Source organism: Lonchura striata, chromosome 14 (genome assembly GCF_046129695.1).
Source record: "Lonchura striata isolate bLonStr1 chromosome 14, bLonStr1.mat, whole genome shotgun sequence".
Taxonomy (NCBI): domain Eukaryota; kingdom Metazoa; phylum Chordata; class Aves; order Passeriformes; family Estrildidae; genus Lonchura; species Lonchura striata.
Genome location: NC_134616.1, coordinates 18,787,072 through 18,797,532, shown reverse-complemented (window position 1 = coordinate 18,797,532; position 10,461 = coordinate 18,787,072). Strand labels below are relative to the sequence as shown.

General features: G+C 51.2%; 1 protein-coding gene and 5 non-coding genes across 6 annotated transcripts; all 6 read right to left on the bottom strand.

The window, feature by feature from the left end:
- Positions 1-187: 187 nt before the first annotated feature.
- On the bottom strand, positions 188-10,357 carry DKC1 (dyskerin pseudouridine synthase 1). The gene is made up of 15 exons (XM_021534519.3): positions 10,293-10,357; positions 10,050-10,111; positions 9,714-9,800; positions 9,090-9,181; positions 8,385-8,569; positions 7,863-7,927; positions 7,178-7,304; positions 6,695-6,825; positions 5,601-5,744; positions 5,038-5,158; positions 4,191-4,309; positions 3,031-3,134; positions 2,535-2,601; positions 1,766-1,924; positions 188-1,402 (listed from the first exon to the last, which is right to left on the bottom strand). The coding sequence occupies exons 1-15, from the start codon at positions 10,306-10,308 to the stop codon at positions 1,334-1,336; spliced, it is 1,548 nt and encodes a 515-aa protein (XP_021390194.2). The 5' UTR covers positions 10,309-10,357; the 3' UTR covers positions 188-1,333.
- On the bottom strand, positions 3,821-3,896 carry LOC116183659 (small nucleolar RNA SNORD83). Its single transcript, XR_004148326.1, has one exon. It is a non-coding gene; the product is annotated as a small nucleolar RNA SNORD83 (small nucleolar RNA).
- Positions 4,541-4,786, bottom strand: LOC116183660 (small nucleolar RNA SNORD17). Its single transcript, XR_004148327.1, has one exon. It is a non-coding gene; the product is annotated as a small nucleolar RNA SNORD17 (small nucleolar RNA).
- LOC116183666 (small nucleolar RNA SNORA36 family) lies at positions 6,398-6,532 on the bottom strand. The gene has a single exon (XR_004148333.1). It is a non-coding gene; the product is annotated as a small nucleolar RNA SNORA36 family (small nucleolar RNA).
- LOC116183663 (small nucleolar RNA SNORD83) lies at positions 6,911-6,986 on the bottom strand. The gene has a single exon (XR_004148330.2). It is a non-coding gene; the product is annotated as a small nucleolar RNA SNORD83 (small nucleolar RNA).
- Positions 7,516-7,762, bottom strand: LOC116183661 (small nucleolar RNA SNORD17). The gene has a single exon (XR_004148328.1). It is a non-coding gene; the product is annotated as a small nucleolar RNA SNORD17 (small nucleolar RNA).
- Positions 10,358-10,461: the final 104 nt, after the last annotated feature.

The window sequence follows — 10,461 nt, the reverse complement described above, 5'->3', positions numbered from 1 at the left end:
CTCTGCCCCAGCAGCATCTTCAGGAGAGGAGCAGAGGCTGGGTATGTGGTAAAATCTGCCCCATGAATGCCACTGACCTTTTGGGAGAAGCCAGAGGAGCAAGAAAATCACCAGTTCAAAACCAGAAGTTTTATTTATTTTTTAAAAAAAAGAGTAAATAAAAATGGATTTTTTTTTTTTTTTCTCATGCTCAGGTTGTAACACCCACCAACTGCTGTCCCCACTGCCTGCATATCCAGCACTGGAGGAGAGGATAGACCGTTAAGACTAATGCACAAGGGCAAAAACAGCCCAGGGGCCTTCCTCATTAAAAGGAACTAAACCCTGGCTGAGCATTACCCCTGTGACAGAGGAGAGACCTTCTGCCCCCAGCAATTAATTCCATATAGGTTAGCAACAAATTCTTCTGAAACTGTTCAAGCCCACACCCAATGTCCCTTGGCAGAGCTGCCTCTGACCAAGATCTTCCTCAGGAGAACTCCAGTCCCAGCAGCATGAAGAACATCTTGGTCAGCCACCTCCTGGTCCCTTTCTGCCCTCCAGCCTTCGGAGCACACTGGGCATCAGAACCAGGCAAGGCAACCAAAAGCTTTGCAGTACAACAAAGGGGTAGAGAAGAGCAGAGGGTCAACAAAATGGACACACTGCCCAGGTCACTGAGGCATCTGGGCTTGGGAATCAGCACACAGTGAACACGCATGTCCTTGTGCTATAAGCAAAAAGGAGGAATTAAATTTTCTAATCCTTTCATGATAAAGGTAAAAATAGGAGTGAAAAATAATCTGAGTGAACTAGCCTCATTTAACTGAACGTGAAGCCAATCGTGTTCAGTTACAACATAGTCCTTCAGAAATAAGGATTTGATCCTAAGTCTGATCTGACTGTCCCCAGGGAAACCCAGTCACATGGGCTGTGACAAAGCCACTCCTCCAGGAAACAACACATTCTTTAACTGTCAGGTAACAGCTTCAGCCTTGGGAGAAAAGAAAGAGGCAGTACATGAAGGGAAAGATTATTCCACCCTCTCTAGGTGGAAACAGAGACCAAGGAGAGCCAGAAGCTACAGTTTCCCTGAAGATACCACTTCTGTTGGCATCATGGTGCTCAGCTTTCGAGATCAGTCCAGTACAGAGACAGTGAGGCACCCTGCTCCTCTGGCAACCCTTAAACCAGGATGAAGAGGGGCACCTGAGCAGGGCAAAGACCCACTCACTCATATAAACAGCAGAAAAGAACTTGGAACTTGCTGGCTCCTCTGCCATGCAGCCAGTTCTCCTCAAGGCCTAAGACTCCTCCCTGATGAGGTTTGCCTGCTTCAGACAGACCCAGCTGCTTAGTCTGAGCTCTCTTCTACCTCCTTTTGTTTCTTCTTCTTCTTCTTCTTGGTGCTGGTCTCACTGGCCTGTGGACAAGTTGGAAAGGTCAGGAAGCCATCAAAAAGGATTCCCCCACTGCCCATTTCAGGAGGAACAGCTCCAGCCCAGAAGCAGTGCAGGCTCCCCACGGCACAGTCCAGCACCATCCTCCCACAGGGACCCATGACAGGGCACCAGAGCACAGAGGTGGACAGGGCCCCACTGCCCCATCTCCAACCACCAGTTCAGTTCAAAATGCACCTCTAAAACATTCTCCTCTGCTGTGGAAAGCCTGGCACTCTGTGGACACACACTGCAGGCTGCTCATGCATTAACCCTGGAGGTAATTAGGGACACACAGCAATCTCTACCATGTTGGGACCAGACCATGGCAGTACCCAATTACATACCCTCTCAATTTGTTCTCCCCCACTCTCAGCTGCCTCTTTGGCCTTCTTCTCCTTCTTCCTCTTTTTCTTTTCCTTTTTGCTCAGCTCCTCTGGTGGTGGGGTGGCAGGGGATGGTGGGGTCACAGCCTCCTCATTTTCACTCTCAGAGTCTCGCTTTCTCTGTTGGGGGAACACATTGTCAGACATACCAACACCTTCCAGCAGAGCTCAGATGAGGGGAAAACCGATTGCCTGATTCAATAAAACTGCATTTAACAACAGGCTGACTTGCAGACTCTCCAGCATACACTGTCTAGGATTTGCTCCTGCCAGAACTGCACCCTGTATTTTTCAGTGTTTCCTGTATCCCAAATATTAGTTTAAAACACTGCTGTACTTTTCCCAGGGCATGCAAAAACCCTGAGTTAGGGAACTTTAAGTGCAACTCTTGCATGGACATGTCTGCAGCTCTCTGTAGTCTCCAAAAAGGTTCTCCAGCACAACAAAACTCTGTTGTGGCTCCATACAATATACTTCCTTGTGCTGTGTTAAAGAATATGCCCAGTGCCAGTAGCTTGGTGTCTGAGCTGCAAATCGTCCCCTGGGTGGTGGGAAATTGCTGGAGGCCCAGCAAGGAACTGTGAATAGGCACTGACCTTGTGCCTCACAAACAGCACGAAAACCCTGGACTAAAAATCATAATTGGACCAAAATGCAGGTGCAAGGTACATGCAGTTAATGGGAATAACGGGCATAAAGTAAAAGCCAGAGAGCACTGGCAAATACTCACTTTTGCAGCCCTGTCCACCTCTGAAACAGCTTGGTGATCAGCAGCTGCTTCTTTCCTGGAAGTATCCCTGAAAGAAAAAATCCCAAAGGTTGCACAGGACAGTCATTGCCTCATGCTGCTCTGGACTGGTACAAATCCCTGTCCCCTCACAAGGGCTCTGGAACCCACCCAGGAGCTGGGGGGGAAGCTGGTGTAGGGGAGACCTGCAGCCTGCACCAGGGCCAGCTGGGCTGGGCAACAGCATGGCCTCCCCCATTTAATTTAGCAGACTGACTCCCTCTAAAACCACAGCAGGCTAAAAAGGGATAACTGTCTGCTCAGGGCCTTTCCTTCCAACACTGCCCAAGAGCAACACACTCCAAGAAATGCAGTTGCATCCCACAGGTCCAGACAGCCCTGGGCCAAGCCTGACGTGATCCATGCACAAACAGCAGCATCCAGCCCAACCCTTGCACCCTCTGAATAACCATGTGGGAGTGACACACCCAATACCTACCTGTAATCCACATATTCCATCTTCCAGGACTCTGGTGTGCTCTCATTGGGCTTTCCATGCTTGTCCAGCAGACCCTTCTGGATCATCATCTTCTTCTGACTGGCCTGAAAGCAAAGTGCAACAAGTCAAACTACAGCCCCAGGTAGGAAAAATCCTCCCTCAAGCTGAGAGGAGGGAATCCAACAAGCCAAGCCAACAACTGCAGCATCATCTAATTACCACTGTTCCAAGGACTTTTAAACATGTAAGACAAAACATCTCCTGCACAGAAACCTAAATCTCAGACAAGAGGCATCTTTATCAGTAAATAATGGCTAATTTGATGGGGGAGTCACAGCAAAACAGTCACAGTAACACAACTGCATATTATGGAGCCTGGATCTTTGACTGGGTTTTTCCAGCTTAATGACCTGCAGCATTTGAGCTAGACTACTTGCTTGTGAGGTTTTGCAAAGGATTCCAAAATGCTTGAACTATCCTAAATTACTACACCCTTGCCATGAGACAGATGCATCAGCAGCCCCAAAGCTTTCACCTAAACCACGGGAATGGGATGAGCCACTGAGAGTTCGAATCCAGGAATGGGATGAGCAACTTGACAGAGAGTTCTGAGTCCAGCCTGCATCAGGCCAGCCTGGTTAAGCTACTAGCACATGCCTGATGTGGGAGAGGAACCCAACACTGGGTGTTCCCACTGCTCCTCTCCTTCAGACACAGTTTAGTGTCTCACAGTGTGCATTTAAGCAGTGTTGCACCAGAAGGAAAAGAAACTACTGCCTAGCCCCTCCAGAGCCATCAGCATGGGGTGATGGATGAAGGTCATCTCTGCACAGAGTGCTAATGCCATCCACTTCACATCATTTGGCTCTTACCAGGAGGGCTGCTGCTGTACAGATCTGAGGAGCCCATGCCTGAACACCAGCAATAGCCCCCAGGCTCTTTTGAGAGGGAAAGCCTCACTCCCACGAGCACTGCGCTGCCACAGCCCTGGTACTGGGAACTGCCACCATTATAGATCCAGGAGACCACAGCAGAATTACAGCAAGGCCCTGTAGAAGAGACTCGCACCGCTCTGTCCAAAGGTCCCAGAGCCCCACATCCCAGTGGCTGGGCTCCCACCACTGCCCTGGGACTGACCCCAGGCCCACAGCAGCACTCACCTTGGGACCCAGCCCCCATTTCCGGGGATACGTGTCTCTCTCCATGATCACTCTCTTGATCTTTGCCACGACACCATGGTCACACGTGGAAATGACTGCTGTGGTCATCAAGGCAATGGCTGCAGAAGCAGGCATGGAGGTCAGTAACTCCTGAAGAGCAGAACTGTGACAGCCTGTTCTGCCTCTGTCAGCACAAAGATGACCAACACCTCCCACCAAGTGTCACCCCAGTCACACAGCTTCTCTGAAGACCCAGGTTACAACTGGGCACTGTTTCAAGTCAAGCTGGCAGTTGCTGGAGTCCCTTTGCACTGATCTACCAGGTGGTGTGATGTGCCAGGTGGCAGCATGTGATCAGACACCATCCCTCGTCCCAGTGAGGATGGAGCCCCCAAAGAGGGGCTCCAACCCTGCCAGTACTGCTCCCCTCCTGCAGGCAGCCAGCCACACATCACAGCAGCCCCCAGTAGGACACTGGGACACTGCAGGATGTCTGGAGGCTGCACAGCACCCAGAGCCTAGAACAGGAGCTGGGGTGCTGCAGGAGGGCAGCTCCACTGCACTCAGAGAATGGATAAACTGTGTCATCACCTCACACACAGCACACCTGAGCATCACACAGCTGCTGAACCCCTGACACCTTGCCTAGGACTAATGCAGCCACTGCTTCTTAACATCCTGTCCAAAAACAGCTGCCTTGGGCCCACATACCCCATCAGGAAGCATTAATTAAATCTAAAACTAATTAAACCTTCTGCACACGGGAACTAATTGTGGTGCCTTTGCTGTCACACAGTCTGTTATTTCTTCAGTTAGCAGGACACAAGGAGAAGGAGGCATTTCATACCTAGGCAGATGGCTTCTCCTTTCGTGGTGATGACAACAATCTCCTGATTAAGCTCAATCCCATCCTCATACCGCAGAACACCAGGCAGCATGATCTTGGCTCCATAGCAAATGGCATTAACCTGAAAATGTAGGGAAGGGGAGGACTTAGAAGCTATCATGAGAATCAAAGTACGAAGCATCTCTAATTTTTAGCTTCCCATTGCCATTACCATCCCAGCAATATTATCCCTAAGTAACTATTCGTTTTTGTTCACTACATAAAACTTGTGAGCTTTGGAAGGAGAAAGCAAAGCACCTATCATAGCAAACAGGTGAGGCAGATCTCTTATAACCATCAGCATCCTCTTCATGTGAGGAGAGCAGATCCTCTGTCATTTAATTCATGGCTCCTGCATCTCAGTGCTGCTCTGGCAGCAGCCCATATGAGGATCTACACAAGTCACCATCAGGACAGCACCAGACATCACATGGCTGCTGATCCCCTGGGTGTGCTACCAGCTGCACAAGTCAGGAGGACTTTGCAGTGTCTGTCTGTCCCCTGGCACTGCCTCAGGAACTCACTGCACTGTCTTTCATGACGAGCCTCTTGTGTGAAGTCAGCAGCTTCTCCAGGGGCAGGATGACCCTTCGCAGGTAGCTGTCATCCTTGTTGTTGTCGTACTGCCACTGGGCGTCCAGCACGTCGTGCATGGTCACCATGTTGTCCTGCAAAGACAAAACCCTTCTAAACTCTCCCATCGGCCACCACTTGACACATGCACAAGAGAATAGCTGAAGCCAAACAGCAAATAATGTTTGGAAAAGGGAGTGAAATGAGACACCCACCACAAGCATGAAAACACAACTTAAAAGAGGAAAGAATACTTTCCATCAGCAGCTTGAGGTCAGCCTGGCTTGAGCTACCAGACTTGGACCTTCCTAATCTCAGACAGCATTTGCATCTATGGTCTAAGGTCTGCCCACATGAAACTTTTAAATATGACCTAGTTAAATTCCTGGGGCTCTAAGACAAAGGTTAGTGAGCAGAAGTCTAAATTAACCAGCTCTTTAGTCTCTGACATAGAATAAATTCTGAGGCAGCTGTGGCACCCAACACCTAGAATTCAGAAATGACCCAGTGATTTCAGCTGTGCTAGGAGCACAGATGGGTGGGGAAGCACTCTGATACTGCTGCTTTGCAAAGAAAGAAATTAGCTCCGGAGTTTGGACCAGCAGCAGGATCTGTCTATGACCAGAGTGAAAAGTGTCCAAAATCACACACGACTGCACCTGCCAGGCTCATTCCTATGAACCACCTTCCCTGAGCTGTGCTGACCCCAAGCAATCACTTCACACTCCTGAACTCACAGGACACTGGGGTTTGTAGGCTGAGAAACACAGGTGACATAAAACAAACTTCCAGCCACCACAGTGCACTTCCCAGTCACTCACTGTCCCAAAGTTTAATTACCAGAACAGGAGCAACATCCTGAACTGAACTCAACACTTTGGTTACATATCATCCACAGCAAGAGCTCTCACTGTCTGGGGGCTATTCACAAAATTCCTCCCTGAGCCTAAACCTCCTAACACCATAAAACTCGCACAGTTCCAAGGAGCTCCTGCAATTCTGACCATTTCAAAAGGGCTGGTTATAGTTTGAGGTGCCACTGTACCATCTCTCCCAGGATGCCGGAGCGGACCCTGCGGAGCTCCTGCATCTGGCCCCCCACGCCCAGCAGCAAGCCCAGGTGCACACAGAGGGTTCGGATGTATGTGCCTGCTTCACAGCTCACCCAGAAGATACCTGAAAGGCATGACAGGATAGAGGGTTTTTAAGCAGCAAATAAACCACATCCTTCAAGAGAAGTTGTATGCCCAGCCCTTCCCAGAGCCATCAGCATGGGGTGATAGATGAAGGTCATCTTTGCCCTGAGAGCTAATGCCATCTATTTAACATCATTTGGCTCTTCTATGAACAGTGCAGCAATACAGAGATGGGATTTGCTTCCCAGCACACCAAAGCCATGTGTGAAGCAGTTACTGCTGGACAATGGGAAGATTTAGGTCCAAAGACATCTGCCAGAAGCAGCTCATTTCACAGAAAATTTTATCAGTTGTCAGTTTTATAGGAAGAAGGCAGGAAAGTCCTGTTTTACCTAATCTTCTCTCAGGATCATACTCCACCAGCTTGCTCTCGTAGATGGTTCTGACTCTCAGCTGTCGTTTGACAGCAGCAATGAGGGGTGGCCGCTGGAACAGGGCACCTGTCAGGGTTTCTATGGCCTGAGGGAAGAAGAAGAAGCAAGAGTTTACATCTGTGCCCTAATGCAGGAGCACCTTGGAGTCTGTAGCAATTGTGTCCACTTCCAAGAGTGAGAAACCACAAGGTTTATCCTGATTTGATAATGCCATATTTAATACAGCAAATCTATGCCAGTGATGTGGTCAAGATGTCAGTGAGCACAGCCAGGATTTTTCCATTAGATGGCAGCATGTGATCAGACACCATCCCTCGTCCCAGTGAGGATGGAGCCCCCCAAAGAGGGGCTCCAACCCTGCCAGTACTGCTCCCCTCCTGCAGGCAGCCAGCCACACATCACAGCAGCCCCCAGTAGGACACTGGGACACTGCAGGATGTCTGGAGGCTGCACAGCACCCAGAGCCTAGAACAGGAGCTGGGGTGCTGCAGGAGGGCAGCTCCACTGCACTCAGAGAATGGATAAACTGTGTCATCACCTCACACACAGCACACCTGAGCTTCACTCCTGGCCTCTCATCTCCACCAGTGCCCAGCACTCTGCATGCCAGATGCCAGCGTGGCTAAGAGCACGTGAGACTTACCCTGGCCAGCTGAGCCTCACTTTCAATGGCATTGTGTAGCCGAACAATTCCCACATACTCTTTGCCTGAAAGAATGACAAGAGCAGTCAGGAACGGCCACTGGCATTTGTTGTTGACCTCAAGGTCCACCCTGATTAACAGCCACATGTCCCCAGAACCCTGAAATCCTACCACCTCTTCTGCGAAATGGGCATGGTTTATTACAGTTGTTTTTTCTTTTAGGGAAATAAATCTAAGCTGCATCTATTTCTTCTCTGGACTGGTAGAGGCTGAGGCAGTAAGTCCAACTGGTTATCAGAGGTGTTTTCGCTGACTTGTAACCCAAGCACCAGAGAAGCAATGAGAAAACCACCTGAGACAACATGGATGCGTCCTCAGTGTCTTGGAATAACATGCAACCCTTAAGGTCAAGGCAATGAAGACTAAGATTGCTAAAACTTCAAAAGGCCAATCTCCATTTTGTTTCCAAAAACATTTCACACATCCCTAGTCACTGCTAATGGCCCCGAGCATCAAACAAACCTGCACTCTGCTGAGATTTGACCAGCCGTGTCGCCCTCTCGATGCACACAATGAGGCACCCGGTCACCTTGGGATCCAGGGTGCCACTGTGCCCTGTCTTCTCCACTCGCAGGATGCGCCGGATCCACGCAACCACCTCGTGCGAGGACGGGTTGGAGGGTTTGTCGAGGTTAATAAAGCCAGACCTGTAGGGCAAAAAGGCAGGGAATGGCAGCTAAGCATCAGGGCAGACATGGCAACAGTGCAGTAACTTGGAAATGCTGTCCTGGCTGCAGAGAAATGCATTTCTATACAGCCAGAGTAGCAATGAGCCTCCCAGCAGCTCTCAGTAAGCTCACATTGACCTGTTCCATACACAACAGGTGATTTAATCCACTCTCAAGGAATTCTCCCCTGCACTTATATAAAAAAAAAAAAAACAACCAAACTAATTCTATGAACTCCAAGCCCAGCAGACCAAGGAACTTTTCTGAAGACCCCAGAGAATTCCTTACGTGGTTTTGCATGTTCATCCATACACCTGCTACAATCCCAAAATAAAGAAATATTTACAGGGAGAGATCAGTGCATTCTATTTAAATGTTTACTGATTCTGGCAAAGCACTGACTGAAGAAGAAAGGTGCAAGGAGAATCCAGACAGAAAATATTTCAAAGGTATTAACTGTGCAAGAAAAATAAACCACTCTGGCCTGCATTGCACTCACCTAACATAGTCAGAAATCTCTCTCTTCAGGGGATTAGCACCGGAAGGAAGAGGTGTGTAGTGTGCCGTCCTCACATTTAACTTGTCAAAATTCTACAAAATCCAAGCAGAAATTACAAGTCTTTTTAAGCTTCCTTGATTTCAGTGTTAATATTTTGCAGTGTATCTCTACCAGGCCTGATTTGTACACTTAGGTGATAGAACCACCTCCAAAATGAAAATGACCCAACAATGAAACCACGATATTATTTTACAAAATCCGAAAAAATAAATAGAAATCCTGGATTGAAGAAGATGGGAAAGCGGCATAATATATGCATTGACAATGCAGGATAAACTTAACATTAATTCCCCAGAAACTCATCAGAAGCAACCTGGAAGCCTACACACAGCACAGGCCACGATCAGACCCAAACGAAAAACTCAAGAAATACGGCGGGATCTTTCCAAGGCACGAAAAACTCACAAAACTTAAATGAAAGTGCTGAAGAGACCTTGTAACAGGATTTCTGCAGGCAGAGCACCACGTGCGCGGCTCCCTGCAGCGGGGTTACACCTCCAGGGGCAGAGGACAAAAGCAGCGGGAACACGGACGGGCCACGAGGTCGAGCAGAACCCGCCCTACCTTCAGCAGCAAGGGCCACTGCGACGTGTCCAGCTGGGCCACGCGGGACTCGGGCTTGATGAGAAAGTCTTCGGTGTGCTGAATGTCCTGGGGGGCGAAGTTCGGCGGGATCAGAGCGGGGGAAGCCGGCGGGCCGCGCTCCCGCCGCTCCACGTGGCCCGGGACGCTCCGTGCCGCCACGCGGGGCGGCCGCGACGGAGCGGCGGGAGCCCGTCCCAGCCCTGCCCGCGGCGCCCGGAACGCGTCCGCACGGACGGGGCCGGGGGAGCCCCACGGAGGGGCCGGGGGAGCCCCCCGCCACCCCGAGCTCGGCCCGATCAACCCTCCCGCGCTCACCGCTACATCAGCATCGGCGAGCGCCCGCTTCTCCTTCTTCCGCCGCTTCTTCGCGCTGGACCCTGCGGGAGCGACACGCCGGGAGTGAGCGGCGGAGCGCGGCAGGGCAGAGCGGCGAAGGCCCGGCGGGGCAGAGCCGCCCGCAGACCCTTCCCCGAGCGGCGCCGCCCCGGCCCCGAGCCCCGGCCGCGCCCCTGCCCGCCGGGGGTCCCCGCGCCCCCGCCGGTCCCCACCGCTGCGCACCGTCCCCGTCCGCCATGGCCGCGCCGCGTGCTGCCCCGCCGGCCGGAGCGCAGCGACCGCCCCGCCCCGCCCCGCCCCGTCCCGCCGGGCCCCGCGCGGCCGCGTCACCGGCACCGCCCGCCCGTGCGTCACCGGCACCGGCCCCGCCCCGCCCCCGGCCCCGCCCCCG

Coding starts and splice junctions, on each gene's coding strand:
- DKC1 (XM_021534519.3), bottom strand. Junction 7,305..7,862: donor GTGAGGCTCAGCTGGCCAGG/GTAAGTCTCACG, acceptor TTCTTCCCTCAG/GCCATAGAAACCCTGACAGG. Junction 4,310..5,037: donor AGGAGAAGCCATCTGCCTAG/GTATGAAATGCC, acceptor CTGCTTCTGCAG/CCATTGCCTTGATGACCACA.